Source organism: Lithobates pipiens, unplaced genomic scaffold (assembly GCF_037356315.1).
Source record: "Lithobates pipiens isolate NorthernLeopardFrog02 unplaced genomic scaffold, aLitPip1_a1.2 Scaffold_13, whole genome shotgun sequence".
NCBI lineage: Eukaryota > Metazoa > Chordata > Amphibia > Anura > Ranidae > Lithobates > Lithobates pipiens.
Window position 1 is genome coordinate 222,715,337 of NW_027507718.1, and position 20,428 is coordinate 222,735,764.

The window sequence follows — 20,428 nt, forward strand, 5'->3', positions numbered from 1 at the left end:
CTAGGCCCTGCCTCCTCCAGAACATTCTGCCTAGAAGCAGGGGCGGCACCTCAGAGTGGAGCCCAGTTGGTAACGTCCACTGCTACTCAATACTCCCAGCCCCAAAATCAAAACGCAGGCCCAGCGCGCAGCATAAGCCTGCCAAAATTTGCCTGTGCTGATTAAACCTAGTAAAAACAACCCTTACTAGCTCCTACCTTCTGGTACAGGGTGCTGCATATGATTTCAATTGTAGGGCTGACAGCACTGCAAATGCAGTGGAGAAAAACTGTCTCCAAAAGGATGAACTGTTTTACAGGGCAGTACAGGAAGCTTGGATCAAATCTAACTTTATAAATTCATAACCAGCCAAATTTTATCTTTAATGTTGGCCTATATTTTTGAAAATTGATGTAAAATCTGTATTTCTCCTGACTGGTATATGGCAAAGGGATAACATATATCCAGGTTTTTTTCTTTTTAACATTATTTAGAAAATGTATTCTACATCTATGGGTAAATCTGCAAGCAGGGCCACACACACACCTGGGTGCAGAAATATTTCTGGTGCCCCCACATGGGCGTCGGCATCTTACTAATTCCTCCCCTTTTTAAATGTTTCTATGGCAAGGACTCAGATGCTCGAGATGCTCCCCTAAGGAGTCTTCATTATCCTGAGATCCTCCCATGATCTCTTAAAAAGAAACAAATACAGGAAGAGTACACTGAGACCTGGAGGGGGGGGGGGTCTCTGATGGACAGAGAGGGCTTCTGTTAGAGAGTCTGTTAGACGGAGCCCACAGACATGGTACAGGAGATGGTCAGACTACAGCAATGATACAAGAGATAAATGCATCAAATTCAAATGGGTTGAAATCACACTGCACCTGGAATGCATGTCAATTGCACAGGAACAGTGTGTTCCCGTGTGATTCATAGGGTGAACCAGTGCTGAAAAAAGTTCCGCCACCCGGCTTCCCTTAACTTGCCTGGCAGGGGGACAGTAGTGTGAGCACCTGGGGCGATTACCCCGCATCTCTAGCAGGATGCCCAGATGCAATCATTGTCCCCTGTGTAGCAGCCAGTATCTATTTGATTTGGGGTGGGAGAGGGTGGATAAGAGGATACTGTATGTGCTAGGGAGCACTTGCTCTTTGGGAGGAGAAAGAACTTGTTCTGGGAGAAGGGGAGTCAGATTTCATATCCAACCTTCCCTCCTAGAACAAGTCCTCTCTCCTCCCAAAGTGCCCCCTGCCTAGCACATACAGTATTCTACCCAACCCCAAATCGCTGCAAGTACTACTTTCTGTCAGTTTGCCTCCCTCCCCCCAAATCATTGCAAATATTCCTATTTTTTTGTTTTAGCGGGGTAACTGCAAGTCAAGTACTCATTTTTTTTCAGTTTAAATCCCCCCCTGCTTGTTATCACAGACCTCAGATCAGAGCCACAGATGCACAGCAGTGTTTCTTCTTTTGCTATCTGTGTGGAGCAAGTCATCAGAGCCAAGGCAGAGGCTGCGGCTTCAGTCCCCTCTGCCATGTATCCATGTGAAAGGCAGCCGGTGAGCACAGAAGCGGTCAGAGCTAACATTGTAGCGTGTGGAACACCAAGCTGCGAGGTGGGTGTGCCCACACAAGGAGAGGAGGGAGGGGAGCACTTTGGTGCCCCCACTTCTGCAGCGCCTGGGTGCAGAACCCCTTGAGAGTTTTAACTGTACTCCCAATAATTTTTACTAATTGTAGCACGACCCTTGTAGGAGCTGCTGGATAGGATGGGTCCTCTACTATGTTTTGCCTCAATTATCTCAAGAACCTCAACCTCTGTACATGCAACCTGGTGTGTCAAACATACAATATATCAGGAATTCACTGAAATTTGTGTTTTTTTTTTTTTTTTTTTTTTTTTTTTTTTTTCCCAATGCTAGTGCTATAACAAATGGGGACCTCTTGCTGTAGGTGGGGCCTCTGGTCTCTCAGCCTCTGGTGATAAGGGGTGGGAAAGAGGGTGAGAACACTCCAGTCTCCCTGCAGCAGCATTACAGGTTCTGTGATGTGCGCAGTGCTGCACTGCCCTAGGATGTCCTTGCCATCTGTCTCTGATTTACGCTGGCATGGTCTACTGCTCGCTGGTGAATATCCAGACAGGTGTTCTCTCAAGTACTTTCCCAGGCAGTTTAATAAAAATCACACCACCACTCCTACTACTGCACCGTGCCTATTGGGACCTTTAGTGCAAGGAGTCTATTCATCCCTTTAAATGGCTGCTGAAACTCTAAGGATTCTTGGCACTCTACATAGAAGCCTCTGGACTTGATGGATTTTAGTTCTCCTCCCCCTGCTGGCCAGAGCAGAATGATGCATATCAGTGTAGAGGGAGATGAGCATAAAAGGCCATGTCCCCTTCTCCATATTGCTGTAACCCAGCACCTGGCTACTTACTCCCCACCTCTTTGGTTCCCCTAGATGGGACAAAGTCCTTCAAGCACATAGCATTCATAATATCCACTTAACTGGAACAAGCTGGGACCAGTTCACACAGGAGTGCAGTTACTGGAGCACTTTACCACCTTATTTTGGTTAGCTTCATGTTCAAAATAAACTGAAGCTTATTGTATTTGCTTGTACTGAATGTGATTTTACTAGACCAGTCATGCTTTAGCAGGTTGTGACTAGTATGTAAGGGGGCCCACACAGATCTACTTCCTGACAGCTTCCTTTGCATTATTTTAGCAGCCACATGCTACTTCTCAGGCACAATATAGCTTCTAATATGCTTTAATTACACCAGATTGTTTTTTTTCTCACTTTAGGACTGTAAATTGGAGAAGATCACTTGTGAAAATGAGCAGTGGGCTTGTGTTAGTAAAGATCAATGTATTCCAAACTTCTGGCGGTGTGATGGTCGCAAGGACTGCCATGATGGCAGTGATGAAGTTCACTGTAAGTTTTTAGTAAAAAGCACTTTCAATATAAAATGTTTAGACATGCAAGTTTTTTAAATCATTTTCATTTTAAATTTACATAATGGTATACAGTGGCACCTTGGATTACAAGCATAATTCGTTCCAGAAGAATGCTTGTGATCCAAAGCACTTATAGCAAAGCAAGTTTTCCCATAGGAATCAAACTCATTCATTCCAGTGGCACTGCTAGTGTATGCAGTACTGGGGGGGCACACCTGAGAAATACTCGGAGGCTCAGGCGCTCAGGAACTGAGTTTCTGAGCGGCTGTCACTGGTGCCCCCATACCTTTGGCCAAATGCATTACTGCACATCCCTTGAATCCTGCTTGCCTTAACCGCACTCGCAAACAGTCAGAATTTTTAAAAACTGCTCGTATTGTGAAACACTTGTAAACTGTTACTTGTAATCCGAGGTATTACTGTGTAAAAACGCATATAATTGTACCTTATTTACTTTTAATACAACTATAAAGCAAAACTGGAGTTTTTAAATACAATCTACCACTGATTTTTCTCACTCTTAATAGGAATTATAATTTTGGTTCATTCCTTTACTGAAGACATTTTGAATATTAATATAAAGCTTTAGGATACATGCTTCAGATTTGGCCAGCAGTGCATTCCTATCAGCTCAGTTTTTGCCCTTTTTTACAGTAAACTTTTAGCTAGAAGAGTCTTCCCATATATTAACATGGAGTGGATTTTTTTTTTTTTTTTTTTTTTTTATACTGCTCTTTATATAGGCAAAGTGTCCACTTTGTTTCCCCTGTATATTTGTATATTTATATTTTTATATTTACTACTTTGAAGGTAAGCTGCAGATGTGCAAAAGTAACGAGTATCGGTGTAAAAATCTTAATTGTGTTCCAACTAATACTGTTTGTGATGGACGATCTGATTGTCTGGATGGCTCTGATGAGGGTGGAAACTGCAATGTGCCATGTGACGAAAAATGTTCATTTGCTTGTTTTAAGTCACCGTCTGGTCCAGTAAGTAAAGTGCAGAAGTACAAAATGTACACTTAACCTCTTTTTTTAATTTATCAAAACTAACCCCACACCTTACAAATTGTGCACTTTTTAGACTTGGCAATAACTATGTAGTGTGAGTACACACCTTATTAAACTAGTTTGAGGTGGGTCTTGGTTGTAAAGGGTTTTTTTTTCCTCTATGCATGCAAGCAGACCTTTTTTGTTTTGTCAAATGAGTAGACGTGTCCTTTTTGTCCTGAATTTGTTTTTTAATGAATTTAGACAAATTCGTTCAGAAATTTTCAAATTTCCCCAAATATTTGGAAATTCAAAAATCCAAAAATGAAAATCTGAAATAACGTCTTTAATAGTTGGTAATAGGTTCTGGAATTTTCTTTCAAATTGGGCTGTTAGTGAACATAACGACTACTAATATTTATCCTAAGTTATAAGAGTATATGAATTATCCATAATGAATGCTGTATCTAAACAAATGGAATGTAACTAATAAATGAAAATGTAATGTAAAATAAGAATAAAAACGTATTTTGTTCCGTTCCATTGGTTTAGATGCAGCATTCTTTATTTTGGATAATTCCTAACTTCAGATAAACTTGTATTTGTTACGTTCACTAACAGACAAATTTGAAAGGAAATTCCAATACCTATAATTAGTTTATTTTGGCTTATCAAATTCTGAGTTTTCGAAAAAAACGAAAGTTTTTAGGAAGTGCACGTCTACAAATGAGCTTCCTTTGTCAAAGACCAGATCAGTAATTTTCCTCTAAAACACTGTATCAATTTTTTTTTTTTTATTGTTTCGAAATGTTCAGGCTTTATTTAGCAAAAAATAAACCGGTGATTATTAAATACCAAAAAGCTATTTGTGTGAAAAAAAAAAAAGCTGGGTACAGTGTTGCTTGACTACACACTTCAAAGTGCGACAACAATTAGAGCTGAAAATTGGACTGGGCAGGAAGTGGGTAAAAGTGCCCAGTAGGCAACTGGTTAATGTGCATTTTATTTGTTCCTTTTAAATGTTTATGTATGCATTGATAAGATTTACATTTCACTTTTTTTTTTTTTTTTTTTCACACATTCAATGCACCAGGTAGCTAGAGGCTTTTACCAGGATGCAAGTGTGTTGTGTTCGTAGCAAAAGTACCCTTATATGATTGTGTTTTTATTTTTTTATTTTTTTTTTTCTTCTTAGACGTGCATGTGTAATGAAGGCTTCAGACTAAGCAATGAGATGAATCTCTGCATTGATATAAATGAATGCAAAGAGCTTGATCCCCCACCGTGCAGCCAGTCTTGTATAAATCAAAATGGAACCTATAGCTGCACTTGTCATCCTGGCTATTTCCTGGAGGGTGATGGCCACAGGTGTAAAGTAACAGGTAAAGCAATCCTTTAAAGTGAGAGCTTTCATTGTATAGATTTATTTAAGCCTGACCTGAGACAAAGTTCACAATATTAAACTTTTGTGATCTGGCAAACCAACTTCTCCCTGTTGACATATTAACTTTTGCTATCCATACACATTTATGTGATTGTTTTAGCACAAGACCATTGATAAATTTAGAATTATGATCAGCTTGAAAATCTGAAGTTTCTACCCCCCCTTTGCTTTCATCCTTGATAAAATTAAGTTTAAGTGGAGATATTGGTGAGAAAATTGCTAGATTTGAACATGGGATGTCAATTGCGTGGTTGCCATTAAGGTCTGCATTGGTCCAGTTGTGGTTAATCTGCGTCAGTTTGCGGCTTTTTTCACTTTATAGAAACCCTCAAAACGTATGTGAATTGGGCTGAACAGTAACCTTCGTTAAGAGATGGAGAAAACAAACTTTTCCCTGCAAATGTCGTAATGTACTAGTAGCATCGCCTACTAGCACATTATGAAAGGCTTACCTGAAAACTAAGCCCTCCAGCAGCATGTTGTCACTGCTGACAGTGCTTCCTTCACCTGGTCTTTCTTCTGGCCAAGCCGTGATTATGTCACTCCCATGGCACTGCTCTCTATAAATGCCGTGCACATGCCCTGGTGACATCACAGCACTGCTTAAAGGAGTTATAAAGGCAGGTTTTTTTCTTCATGCATGAAAATAAACATGTTTAGCGGCCTCCCCAGCACCCCCCCCCCCCTATTACCCGTGCCACATCTCTATAGCGATGTCCAAGCAGTCTGGGACACTCCTCCTGATTGGCTGAGACACAGCAGCAGTGCCATTGGCTCTTGCGGCTGTCAAGTCAATCTGCCATTTCGGGGAGAGGTGTTGGGGTTCTGTCTGGCTACATGGAGCGGACTCTGCTTGGGTGCCCCCATAGAGATCTGACTGGTGGCACTCTAAGAGGGAGAGGCCAGGAGCAGTAAAGAGGGACTTAAGAAGAGGATCCAGGCTGCTCTGTACAAAACCAACTGCACAGAGAAGGGAAGTATAACACGTTTGTAAAGTGTTTGTTTTTTGTTTTGTTTTTTTTCCTTCCTGTCTTTCAGGACAGCCACATTGAGACCTTGGCTCAGTCTCTTCCTCGGAAACACTGCGCAGCCCCCATAAACTTTCACCTCCCCTGCCAACCTCAGTTTTATTTCCCCCGGTGGAGAGACACTGCGCTAAGGAACAAGGCCTAAATAGTCAGGGAGACTGAGTTACAATTTTTTTTAAAAAAAGTCCCTACTTAAGAGACAGGGGTTCTCTAGGGCAGCGGCAATGTACTTGCTGCATTTTGTCTGCCTCCCTCGCTTCACTGAGTGCTGGTGGAAGTCCGGGGGGGGCCTCTTTCCCAGGGCTGCTTACAGGTTGCATTTGAGGCTCCCAGGTACAGCGTACAGGCCGCCCTTGGAACCAGGTGGTCCAGGGGCGCGGATGTGATACCTTTTTGACCTGCAATTTCTGGTCATGGGTCACTGATAGAGGGCAGAAGCTGGAGGGGAGTCGATGCACAGCACAGGCAGAGAGAAGACGCCACAGGCCGCCCCACCAGCATGTCAGAAGGCGATGCTCTCAGCGATGCCTGCTCCAGCCAACTTAAGGTAAGGGCACCCTGAGGAAGGGTTCCCCTCTACCTAGGATTTGACTCCCGATCCCCTTATTCTATAGGAGGGGCTAGGTTACTCCCCATGGTTGCATCTCTGATGTCTAGTGGGGATATTGGTTGGTGTTTTACATGTATTTAAGAAATCTGAGGAAAAACCCCACATAGCTTTAAGAGTGTGCTTCCTGTAGGGATACCCTAGGGGTGGCGTGCAAAGTCTTATGTAAGGACTGTATTGACGCACTGGTTAACAAAAGAGCATGCTGAGCAGGATTTTGGGTTAGTGGCACCAGTTAAGGAGTTGTCGTCAACGTTTCAATCATTTAAAACCTTGTTTGAGGGTTTACAGTTTCCCGTTAAACCCTCACCTGCGTCAGAGTACAAACCCACTTTTAGCACAGGGCTCTGCATCTTCTCTACCTAGGGCCTCTACTTCGGTAGAAGGGGTGGGAGCTTCCAGGGAGGAACCAGACAGTGCTACCTCCGGTTCTCAGGACGATTTGGAAGGAGAGAATAGGAAAGGGAGTCCAGAAAACCCTCCAGGTACAAGCTGTCCCTTGATGAGGTTGAGGACCTCTTGGGGGCCGTCTACACCACCCTCGGTATTCAGGATTACCAAAAACCCCATCTCTCAATGACCAGATGTATAAGGGCTTGGAACAAGTTTTTTTTTTCCTATCACTTTCCAGGATGGCACACCTGAGATGAGGGCCCCTCCCTTCAGGAAACACAATCACTTGACACAGGTCGCCCCCAAGTTGGCCCCAGTGCTCTGGCTGCAGGGAGTGCGCGCCATCGCTGAGACTGTTTGAATCTCCACCGCTAGGCTGCTCTACTCATTGCCGAAGCCTCAGGAAGTTCTGTCTTCCAAGCCTCACTCTGAGGCTGCTATCCTTTCTCTTGTGTCTGGGAACAAATGGCACAGAAACTTTCAGCTAGACCAATGTACACAACTTCCTTGTAAATCAGATGCTGTGGTTATTGCAAAACTAGCTTACCAGCCTACAACTTTAAACCCTAATATAGTACATCAACATGGGTGAATCTAGTCAAGAGGCGTGATCTGTTGGGCACAGTCTCTTAAGTCTGTTCCTGCCACAAAACATTCCTAAACAGTTAATGGGAAGATTGTGAGGTGGTTTACAGGAACCTGGAATCCAGGAATAATAAGTTTCCCCTGGTCAGCAAATGCACACCAGGTAATCTAAATCTAGGCCAGCTGCTATGAATCTAGCAGGTGGCTCCATGATGGTGCATTTAGAGTTTTTTTTTTTTGGTTCCTAAAAGCCTGCCCCCTGATTTTTACACTTTGCGTGGGGGGGGGGGGGGCGCGTGGCGCACCCTTGCAAACGTCTCAAGTTACAACCTATTGTTTCCTCTTCACACTGCTGTATCAGTGTGCAAGAGTTAAGCCCTCTTGGGGTTTGAGCTGTACGTGAAGCATAAAATGCTATCCTGCAACTCTTAATGGGTTTCTGGTGCAAACTTTTGTGCTAAAGCTACATAAACTAGCCTGTATCTAGTGTGAAGTCTTACAGGTGTCCGATTACCTCCAGGCTAAGATTGTGATCATCTTCCTGAGAATGACTTAATTGATCTCTGGGTCTGTGCTCTTTAAGACCTTTGATGCTTGGGAGGCTTGAACTCCCACCTGTGGGTGGGTTAGCTACACTTACTCATGCAGTAGTAGGGTAACTACCACTACTGTGGTATAGTCTCACACCTCAGACCTCCATTATTTGGAACTACCATGATCCTTCACTGGTGAAGGCTTAGTATTGAACGTTCAGGCTATGCCTAGGATAGATTGAGCGCACATCAGAAATGCACACCATGGGAAGTTTTGTCTTTTTCTGTTGTGCATTTCTATTGAGCCATAAAATAGTTATATAATATCATGTGACTGTACACTGTTGCTTATCAGGCACGCATAACATTGAATTGTTAGTGACACTTGTTATATAACCGTACATTATTTCCAATCAGAAAGGTAGAACATAGCATTGTCGGCGACACTTCTGTTATACCACTGTACAAGTTGCTATTAAGAAACTAACAGCATTGAGTTTGTTGCTAGTGACATTTGTTATAGGACTGTGCAGTGTTGCTAATCAGAAGTGCATAACATTGAATTATTGGTGACATTTCTGTTGGTTCTTTGACTATACCCTGTTAATCAGAAGTGTTAGTGTCACTCTGCTGGTTATGACTGCATGTGGTCCATCACCAGCAGTACATAACTGTAGGTTGCAGGTGTCTGGTCTGTTATCATACTGGACTGGCTATGCAACTGCATTTTCTTGATGATCAGAAATGTACTCAAGGTGGAGTTCCAGCACCAGCAAAAGTTAAAGCTCATTCAACCAGGTCACTAGCAATGTCCTGGGCTGAGATGGCAGGGTCCTCCTGGGAACAAATCCTCAGTGCTGCCATCTGGTCCAGTCAGGATACGTTCCTAAAACACTACCGTGTGGAAGTTTTGTCACAGAAAGACTTGGCTTTCGGTAGAAGGTCCTACAAGCTGTGGTCCCACCCTGAAGGTAGGCCTGGGGTTACTTGATTATCCTCTCAGGTGTGCCGTCCTGGAAGGTGATAGGAGAGGACCTACGTTAGACTTGCGTGTAATGGTATTTCTATGAATCTTCCAGGACGGCAGGTCTACTTCCCGCCCTATTTGGAGGGAAACGTGAGCTAAACGCTAGGTGGTAAGTACTATGTAGAGCAATGCTCCTTGTGAACCAGTTCAGGATTGCTTTATTACATACTGAGGCTCAAGGGGAAGGGTGGGGACTTATAACAAAGCTGTCAAGTGATTGTTTCCTGTAGGGAGGAGCCCTCGTCGCTCAGGTGTGCCGTCCTGGAAGGTTCGTAGAATTAGTTACCAGTAAGTCTAACGTAGGTTTTCCTGTTCACGAGGTCCTAATTGAAATGGTCAAAAAGGAATGGCAGGATCCTGAGCGCAAACTTCTTATTTTCCCCGGTCCCTGAAAAGATTCCTGTTTTTCGGATGACTCTGCCCCAAGCTGGAACAAGAACCTCAGATTGGACGCCGCATTCTCACTAGTTTCCAGACACACAGATCTGGCCTTCAAGGATCTTGGAGCTCTGACAGATACCATGGACAAAATAATTGATTCCCTGCTAACCCCTAACTAATCTGAAATCAGAGATGGCGGTCACTGAGGCAGCCCGTAACCTCAAGCACTGGCCTACTCAAATTCATGCCCATATCAAGGCAGGTACGGCAAGAGACCATTTTGTCATCCTTTCCGACTATTCTGCGAGGGGTAGCATATATAGCTGATGCTTTGGCGGAGCCTGTTTGCAGAGTCTGTTTGCATGTCAGCCAGGAGCGCTGCTCGAGCCAACTCAGCCGGAAGAGCCCTCTGGCTCAAAACATGGCCAGGTGACAATGCCTCCAAAATCAAACCGTGTGGCATTCCCCTGACTGTCATCTTCTTTGGCCCAGGTCTTGAGACAGTGTTGGACACACAGCCTCCCAGGCAAGAAGGAAAGAAGACTTGAAACCAAAGGGGTAAGGGCAAAGGAGGGTTTTTTTTTTTTCTCCACCCTCCTGAGCAGCCAAGTAAAACCCAGTGACTCGCTGGCCACAGTGGGAGGAATATTGGGGGCCTTCCTTCCAGAGTGGGAAGCAATTTCCCCCAACCAATTCATCCTGGGGATCATATGAAGGTGGTACTCTCTATAATTTAGAGCTCCCTCTACGTCGAACCTTGGTCACGCTTCTCCCCAGATGTACGGCAGAAGCAGATGCCCTCCTGGGGGCATTGAAGGAACTAAAGCTACAAAATGTGGTTTGCAGAGTTCAAAGTGGAAGGGACAGGCTTTTATTCACACGTTTTCGTGGTAAGAAAGCCCTCAGGAAGTTGCAGGTTAATTCTAAATCTGAAACCCCTGAACAGTGTGTCTACAAAAGTTTCCGGATGGAATCGATATGCAGTCAAGCTTTATTGCCCCAGAACTGTTGCATGGTGTCCATTGAAAGACTCTTGCCTCTACGTGCCTATTGCGGAAACCTTTCAAAAGTTCCTTCGCCTGGCGGTAAAGGTAGAGGAAACCATTCACCTGCAGTTTCAGGCACTTCCATTCGGCCTTTCCTCATAGCCCCGAGTATTCACAAAGGTCATGGCAGAAGCCATGGCTTTTCTGCGACCCTGGGATATCCATTATTGCATGACTAGACTATCTACTCTTCGCAGCATCTTCGGAACAACTGATGGGGGATCTGGAACTAACAATCCTGATGGGACATTTGTTGAGCTGGAATTAGGGTGGATTTTTCCAGGTTCAGTAGCCCTATCTAGGATACCTGCTGGACTCTACTCAACTGAGTTTTTTTTTTTTCTCAGCAGAGAAGATTCTGAAGCTGGACTGAGCAGTAGTGTCCCTTCAGAACAACCAGCAGGTATCGATACAGGTGGCCATGTCAACCCTCAGCTTATTAACCTCTGCTATTCTGGCAGTCTAGTTGGCAGGCGTGCACTTCCTGCCCCTGCAGGCCTTGGTTCTAAAGATGTGGGATCACAGCCAGGAGTCTTTAGACACTGTGCTTTCAATTCCTCCTTGGGTCAAGAGATCCCTCTGGTGGAGGAAGCAGCTGAATCTGTCACAAGGCCTTCTGTGGATCATTCCAGTGTCCAGAGTCATTATCAGACACAAGCGGCAGAGGCTGGGGGGAGCACCTGGGATCTCGGCTAGCGCAGGGGATGTGGGGAGAAAGAGGAACTTAAGAGATCCAAGTGGAATGAATTGAAAGCAGTCGGACTGGTAGTCAAAGCCTTCAGAGGTGACCTCCTGGGGCATCATATCCAGGTGTTTGGACAACTCCTCGGTCATTGCTTATATAAACAAGCAAGGTGGCACAAGGAAGCAGGGTCCTGTTAAGTCTAGCCTCAGATCGTCAGCTGGGTAGAAGCCAATGCGCTTTCCCTTTTCAGCAGTGTTACTAAAGGGGGAAGGGAATGTCGTTTTTTGTTGTTTTTTTTGTGGCGGTGAAATAGAGGCACTTTCAGTTAGACCCCTTTTGTGTTTTTTCCAGATTGAGTAGTTTTTGACTGACATGGCTTTACCTAAGGTGCCTTTGAAATACCATAGAAGCCCTAATCTCTCAAACGAAAGGGAATGTAGGTGCCATACTCTGAAAGTTAGGCAATGTATCCTACGATATTTAGAACTGAAAGTATTAGGAAGTCACTAATTTTGTGGCACAAAGGGACAAAAGGCATCTAGATAATGCCAGATAACCATTAGCCAGGCCTACAATCTGGCGGCTAGAGAGGCTCCCATGGGAATTAAAGCACACTCTACCATACTCTACTATGGCAGCTTCTCAGGCGGAAAGAGCTGGAGCAGCAACGCCAGAGCAGATATGGTCCAGTTTCACCACATTTGTGAAACGCTAGAGTGGCTCTGGCATAGGCAAGTCAACAGGCCTTAGGGCAGGATAACAGCATGCAAAACCTTTCACCCAAAGTGGTAAGTGCTTGTCTGTCCTCTCAATGTGGCTGTCCTGAAAGATGGAGAGGGAAAATTAGAGTTACGCTTACCAGTAACGTCTTTTCCAGTAGTCTTTCAGGACAGCCCTAGTTACCCATCCGAATTTTTGGGGGGTCTTGAGGTCCTAAATGCAGGCACAATAGTAATTTGTGATAGTATGTTAACGTGTTCTTGTGTCTCCCCAACTGACCAGAGGTTCTCTAGAAAACAGAGGCCAGCAGGGGGAGGTTGAGATTTTATGGGGGCTGGCGCAGTGTTTCCAAGGAAGAGGAGCCAAGGTCTCAATGTGGCTGTCCTGAGAGACTACTGGAAAAGATGTTGCGGTAAGCGTAACTCAAATAATTTTTTTAATCAATCACTTTAAATATCTTCTAAACTGTGTACATTTAGATTTACTGTACCTACAAGTAACCTTGTAGGTACAGTTCTAACTAGTCTCCAATCTATTAACCGTTTAACAAATGAGTGCCCCTTCCTCAGAATACATGTCTATTTACGATGCATGCCTCCGAACCAGTTTCCTGCCTAAAACATCCTAATGGGATTGAGTATTTTAAGTTGATTTGTTCAGACCACTTCAAACTTGAAGATAAAATTCCAGAACACAGAAATTTTTAGGAGTGTGTCCCCTTGCAACATGGTGTATAGGACCCGGACTGTAACCCCCCCCGCCAGATGGAAGGACTTGGGGAAAGTGATCCAGAGCTCTCAGGGAAGCAACTGCCATACCTCCCAACTTTTTGCTATAAGAATGAGGAACACCCATTAGCAAAATTATGTAGGCATAGGGCACACCCCCCTTAAAGAATTGTACAAAAAAGCTATACCCACAAGTGTTTACCACTATTCCTTCATCTAGCTTTTGACATTTACAAATGCAAACCTTTAGAAATTTACTAAATTAGCAATACCTGCGCTAGCACGCTAAAGGGTGCTACATATAGAACTGTATAGCTCAGAGCAATATGAGGGGCAGGGGGGACATTGTTCCAAATCAAGGACAGTTGGGAGCTATGTTGCACAAATGCTTTGAGGGTGAAAGCTACAAAGCAGATCGTGCTGCATGGGACCCAGTGAAAGAAGCTGGGCAGTGAGTAAAGCATGTCGGCTAAGAATGGGGATGTGGGAGCTATGATTAGGCTCCCACCTGGACCTGGGGAGACTCAGAACTGCATTTCCTGTGAATCCAGGCAGCAGTTGCTGTGAGACCATGCAGCTGCTGTGCGGAGTACCAATCCGAAAGGAGTTCAGTGGCAGATAGTATGGGGTGGAGCCACATGAAGAATTGCCAAGTAGCACAGGTTGACTTACTTCTAACAGGAATTGTCAAGAGGACTAGATACACTTAAGGGTGAGCAGTCCACTAGGGAGGTAAAGGATCCTGATGTTGAGGATGGGAGAGCTGTAGCTCTTCTCCATGGATGATTGGCTAGTCATATTGGGTTCATAACATGGCAAAATTGCTGGTCTAACTAGAGGGCCTAGAAGAGATGCTTCCTTCAATACACAATTTGACTTAAACTTTAGACTAAGCCCATTACTTTAGAATTTCACCAAACCAAGACGCAAACTGTGAGCCTGTGGCATTGAGCTGAGGCAGCATACCTTATTGTAAATATGGTTGCACTTAAACCTCTACCATGCAATAGCACTTTAACAATAAATCTACATATGTGCTAGTTGGCCTGCATGTCTCATATCCACAATATCTGAGCATCTGCTTTTTTTTTTTTTTTTTTTTAGGTACAGAGCCTGTCTTGCTGGTATCTGTTCAGTTTAATCTAATGTTGTACAAGCTGAGGACATTGGAGGAGAAGATTCTGACCTCTACTGATAAAAGTTCCATGATCTTCTCATTGGACTATGATTTACAGGAGCAGAAGGTCTTCTGGATGGACCTTAATGCAGAAAGCATCAAATGGATAACATTGAACACAAAAAACAAAGGAACTCTTGTTAAAGGTGTGTGTGTGTCTCCAAACTTTATTGGAAAGCAGCAGTACTGTACTTTTTAATGCGTTTTTTTTTGTTTGTACTTCAGGAATTAAATCGGATTGCATAGCAGTTGACTGGGTTGGTCGGAATATGTACTGGACAGATGGCACAGCAGGGCAAATTCTTGCTACAGCACTGAATGGAACTTGGAAGGGGGTTCCAGAATATGTAGTGGTTCTTGATGAGTATTTAGATCAACCACGTTCTTTGGTCTTGCAACCTCTTGATGGGTTAGTTGAAAAATGGTTTGACAATACCTGTCTACATCTAATAACTACACCAGGCATTAAGTATATTATAACTTTTTTTATTTTAATTTTTTTAGAACTGATTTCAGTAAGTGGATGACTAGGTCTATTACACAAATCTTAAAGATGAATGCCACATGGTGTGTGCTTTTTTTTATTTTATTTTTTAATTACATGGGTCCAGCTTGACAGCAATGTAACTGTGTACTATACCTGGCTGATGCCCCTGGAAACTGGAAATCCCAGCTACTTCAGTGATCTCCACTTTTGGGTCCCATACCAAGTGGCTGGTCTGATGCATTGTGAATACAGGAGGTTGGCCACTCTGCATGGGTGTTTTGCAAATGCTTTGCTGAATGAATGCAAACAATTTTGACTGGACAAGGTGGGGAACATGTCAGTGCCTCCACCTTGTCCAATCGGACAACAGTTTGCACTCAATCATGAAATGCAAAGCATTTTGAGTTTATAAATGAAAACTGTTCTTATTGGAGTCCATGGCCAACAGTCAGGTGGGCCACTTTGCCCAGGACCTGAAAGCAAGTGGAGATCACTGGCTTAGCAGTGTCTATTTCAGAGATTTCCAGCTTCAGGGACATTAGCCAGTTATGGTATATTATACATGGTTACATTAGTGCAAGCAGGGCTTTTCCCTGCACAACCATGAATCAAAGAAAATACTGCAAAAAACCTGCTTTTACACTTCTAGTAATATTGCCCAACCTAGTGAGAAATCATAACTTGTTAATCAGTGTGGCGCTATCAGTCCAAATATATAAAGAACAACCATATAAAAAAAATGCAATTAATATATCGGGTGTTATTTTATAATCCAAAAATGCAATAATTTGGTCCAATTAATATGAAATGTGCCCCGATATGCAGTCATCTGTGCATTCTGTGCAATAACTCAATTAAAACCATATTTTTATGTAATTCATGCAGAAACGCTCTTCCCCATATCACTACAAACTGCTCACTTTGTGGTAATGACCTTAAGTTGGAGGTCAGCAAATGCATGTATCCCCTCCTGGCATTAGAATATAGATGGTCTCCTCCACACCACTCGCACATTCACAGCAGCTCACAGGGGTGGCTTTATTTTTCATGCTTCACTACTTCTAGTGGATGAGGCACCCCAGTGATCTTCTTTGGCAGTGGGAGTTCTGCGGAGGAGACCATATTCATGTTATGATCCCAGGAGGATACATGCATTTGCCGATCTGAGGTCAACACAAAAAGGTGAGCAGTTATTATATGGGAGGGTAGTTCACCACATGATTGATTTCTTCATGAGAAGAGTGTAGGCATGAATTACACATTGGACTTTGAGTGCTTAGTGTATGGTCACACGGCATGCAAATTACTTTAGTGTGTTCATATTGGAGCACATGTTCACAACTAATTGCAGTGTGTGTGTTGTTTTTTTTTTTTTTTTTTTTTTATTTGGATTGATGGCACCATACTGATTGAGTTAGGATTTATCACATAACATTTTACTTGATTGCTGAATGTAGTAGGATTTCATGTACAAAAAAACATAATTTTTATGTATGATGGAAGTTCACCCCCTTCACAAAGCTCAGGGGCAAATGATCTTGCAATTTCACCTTTCCTTGCAACGTTAACAGCCAATTTGCCTTTAGTAAATCATCACTGATCCCTTTCCTGTCACATGGAGCAAATCCAATCATACCAGAAAGTAACAGATATGTTTACGCTATCAATGCAAAATTAAACTTTATTTTCCCTAATCGTCTTTCAGGACAGCCACTATGAGAGAGAGTCTCCTCCTCTTCCTCTGGAAACACTGTGCCAGCCCATAAATTCTTACTTCCCCTGCCAGACCTCAGTTATTAGTGTTTCCTCCGGCGGGGAGACACTGTGCAGGGACCAGGCTGATCAGTCGGGGAGGCTGTGGCCATTCTTTTCGTCAAGAACCCGGTTTAAAGAAGCAGGGGCTTCGTTAGGAGAAAGCTGGGTTCAAACCGTTTGGATTGATCGTATTACTTAACTCACCAGGTATTGCCACCCTTTCCTAGTCGAGCGCGGCTTCAGGTCGTGGGGGACTCCTATCGCGTCTACAGGGATGCAGCTGGCAAGCCGTTCGAAATATTTCCCTGTACAAGGGTACAGTCTGCCCTTTTTTTTCTTTGAACCGAGCGGGGGCGAACGACGGGTGACGTCGTATCCGGCGGAAACTAAGGCTTGACCTCGAATACGATTGACTTCCGGTTCCGGGTCGTGGAGCTGATAGGAGGGTCAGGCACAAGCTGGAGATGAGTTGGGAATGCGCACAGGCAGCGTGAAACTCTGTAGTAAGCAGCCACCTGCAGTAATGTCGGAAGCTGGGGCACAACCAACACACTACCTCCAGCATTCCTAAGTTAAGAGCATCCTGGGAGGGATACTCTCTCTATCTAGGATCCCCCCACCCCAATGTATAGTTCTATCATGGGGGGCAGACCCCCCGGGTGGCTGGGGGGAGGGGAGGCTCAGATCCCTTCCTTTTTTTAAAAAGGGTCTAGTGCACTCCCAGGGTTGTATCCCGAGCTTTTGTATTGACTTTTTCTCTTTTCTGTTTTTCCTTTTTTTACTTATTTCAGAAAGCTACGGAAAAAACTAAGTCTAAGCATAGCTCTAAAAAGTGTGCCTCCTGTAGGGACATTTTAGGGGAATCTTGGACAAAAGTGTTGTGCAAAGGCTGTATAGATTCCCTCATTAGGGAAAGGGAGTCTGACTGAAGCTGCTAGTCCTGACTCCTGTTCAAAGAGCTCTCGTCCACCTTCTCTTTTAGATCCCTTTTTGAAAAATGTCAGCTTCCCACGGGTCCAGCTCCCCAGGATACAACCCCACCTCTAGCAGAGTTTTCCTCCAGCTCCAACCTGCTACTACAGGGGGGACAGAGGTTGCAGGCCCTTCAGGGACAGGAAGGGAACTTCCAGACAGTTCCTCTTCCGATTCCCAGGAGGGTTCAGAGGGGGAGGACCAGGACGGGGGGTCCAGGAAAGCCTCCAGATATAAATTATCCCTTGATGAGGTAGAGGACCTCTTAAAAGCGATTTATACAACCCTCGGTATCCAGGCAGATAAGAAGCCCCTAACTCTTCATGACCAAATGTATTTGGGTTTAGGGGAACCAAAGAGAAGGGTGATTCCAGTGCACGAAGTTCTAATAAAGACAAAAAGGAGTGGCAGGATCTTGAGAGCCCTTTTTTGTCTAGATCCCTCAAAAGAAGATTCCCATTTTCAGAGGACCCGGCATGCCTTTGGAATAAAAATCCCAAATTAGATACCGCTTTGTCCCAGGTCTCCAGACACACAGATTTGGCGTTTGAAGACATGGGGGCCTTGGCAGATGTCGTGGACAAAAGGATTGACTCTCTGCTTAAGAAAACATGGGACTCGGCTATCGGCAATTTAAAGCCTGAAATGGCAGTTACGGTTGTGGCTCGCAATTTAGAGCACTGGCTCTCACAGATCCAACAACATATTGAGGCAGGCACAGATAAGGAAACCATTCTGTCGTCCTTCCCTACTATGCTGCGAGGGATCGCTTACATAGCAGATGCCTCTGCTGAGTCCGTCCACATGTCGGGCAGAACGGCGGCTCTAGCCAATTCGGCCAGAAGGTTCCTCTGGCTAAAAACGTGGCCAGGGGATAATGCCTCCAAGATAAAACTGTGTGGGATACCTTTGACGGGGGACCTCCTTTTTGGCCCAGGGCTAGAGACTGTTCTAGACCGGACAGGAAAAAATCCTTTCCCCTCAAACGGAAAACCCCCGTGCAAACAAAAAAGGGGTTTCATCCGCAAGAGCGTAGGGAAACCCCTAAACCAGAGGGAAAAAAGAGAACCTGGCCCCAAAAAGGCAGGGGCGATTTTTCGCCCTCCTGTCCAGCCCCATAAAACCCAGTGACATTCCAGCTACAGTGGGAGGAAGACTGGCGGCCTTTCTCCCACAGTGGGAGACAATATCCCCCAATCAATTTATTTTAGGGGTAATAAGAAGGGGGTACCTCTTGGAATTCTTAAGACCACCCCCTCAAAGGCTCCTTGTCACGCATCTACCCAGGTGCATGGTAAAGGCCGAGGCCTTGCTGGAAGCTCTGAGGGAATTGGAGAATCAGGATGTTATTCTCAGGGTCCCAAAAGCAGAAGAGGGAAGGGGGTTTTATTCTCATGTCTTCGTAGTAAAAAAAAACCCTCAGGGAAGTTCAGATTGATTCTGAACTTAAAGCCCCTGAATGCTTCAGTGACATACAAAAGATTCCGCATGGAGTCTATCTTTTCAGTGAGGGCCCTTCCACCCCGCAACTGTTTCATGGTATCTCTGGACCTAAGGGACGCGTATTTACACATCCCTATAGCGGAGGCCTCGCAGAAGTTTCTACGCCTTGCCATAGATTTAGGGGGAGAAACAGTACACTTTCAGTTTCAGGCCCTACCATTTGGGCTACCCTCTTCACCCCGCATTTTTACCAAGGTCCTGGCAGAAGCCATGGCCTTTCTTCAGCTCCAAGGGATATGTATAATAGCCTACCTGGACGACCTGCTTATTTGCAGCATCCCCAATACAGTTGGTCAAGGATCTCGATCTAACCAAAAGGGTCCTTACAGACCTGGGGTGGCTTCTGAACTTGGAAAAGTCCAGCCTGATCCCCTCTCAACAGATCTCCTATCTAGGTTTCCTGTTGGACTCAACACTGTTGGACTCAACACTGTTGGACTCAACACTGTTGGACTCAACACTGTTGGACTCAACACTGTTGGACTCAACACTGTTGGACTCAACACTGTTGGACTCAACACTGTTGGACTCAACACTGTTGGACTCAACACTGTTGGACTCAACACTGTTGGACTCAACACTGTTGGACTCAACACTGTTGGACTCAACACTGTTGGACTCAACACTGTTGGACTCAACACTGTTGGACTCAACACTGTTGGACTCAACACTGTTGGACTCAACACTGTTGAGAGTTTTTCTGCCAAGAGAGAAGGTACAAAAGCTGGACAGAGCGGTGGCCTCACTTCAGAGCAACCAGCTGTTCTCCATAAGGGTTCTGATATCAGTATTGGGTCTCCTTACATCTACCCTCCCAGCAGTGCAGTGGGCAGGGCTACATTTTCCTCCCCTACAGACCTTCGTCCTAGGGGTGTGGGACCACAGTCAGGAGGCTCTAGACGCCCTAGTACATATTCCACACCAAGTAAAGAGATGCCTCTGGTGGTGGAGGAAAGTGATGAACCTGTTGCAGGGGCGTCTGTGGCTCATCCCAGTTTCTCGGGTAGTTACCACAGACGCAAGTGGAAAAGGCTGGGGGGCACATCTGGGTTCCCTTCTAGCCCAGGGCACTTGGGAGGATGGCGAGTTGGCTCGATCGTCCAACTGGAAAGAATTAAGGGCAGTGGCACTAGCCCTCAGACTTTTCAAAAAAGAGCTCATGGGTCACCACATTCAGGTGCCGTCGGACAACTCCTCCGCAGTGGCCTATTTAAACAAGCAGGGTGGCACGAGAAGCCGAGCCCTGTTGTCTTTAGCGACAGAGATCCTGAGCTGGGCCGAGACCTACACCCTTTCGCTCTGAGCAGTTTTCCTGAGAGAAGAGAAAAACGTGGTAGCAGACTTTCTCAGCCGAAAGAGGCTGAGGGAGGGCGACTGGGTTCTCAACCAGGAGGTTTTCAATCTCATAATAAAGAGATGGGGGGGG

The 20,428-nt window shown here is 44.8% G+C and overlaps 1 protein-coding gene across 1 annotated transcript in view; it reads left to right on the top strand.

The window, feature by feature from the left end:
• LOC143975874 (uncharacterized) overlaps positions 1-20,428 on the top strand; it is a 215,635-nt gene that overhangs the window by 142,215 nt on the left and 52,992 nt on the right. The window contains exons 18-22 of the mRNA XM_077478427.1: positions 2,790-2,919; positions 3,753-3,931; positions 5,127-5,313; positions 14,213-14,431; positions 14,511-14,694. Coding sequence (XP_077334553.1) covers positions 2,790-2,919; positions 3,753-3,931; positions 5,127-5,313; positions 14,213-14,431; positions 14,511-14,694 — 899 coding nt within the window. The remainder of the gene's footprint in view (positions 1-2,789; positions 2,920-3,752; positions 3,932-5,126; positions 5,314-14,212; positions 14,432-14,510; positions 14,695-20,428) is intronic.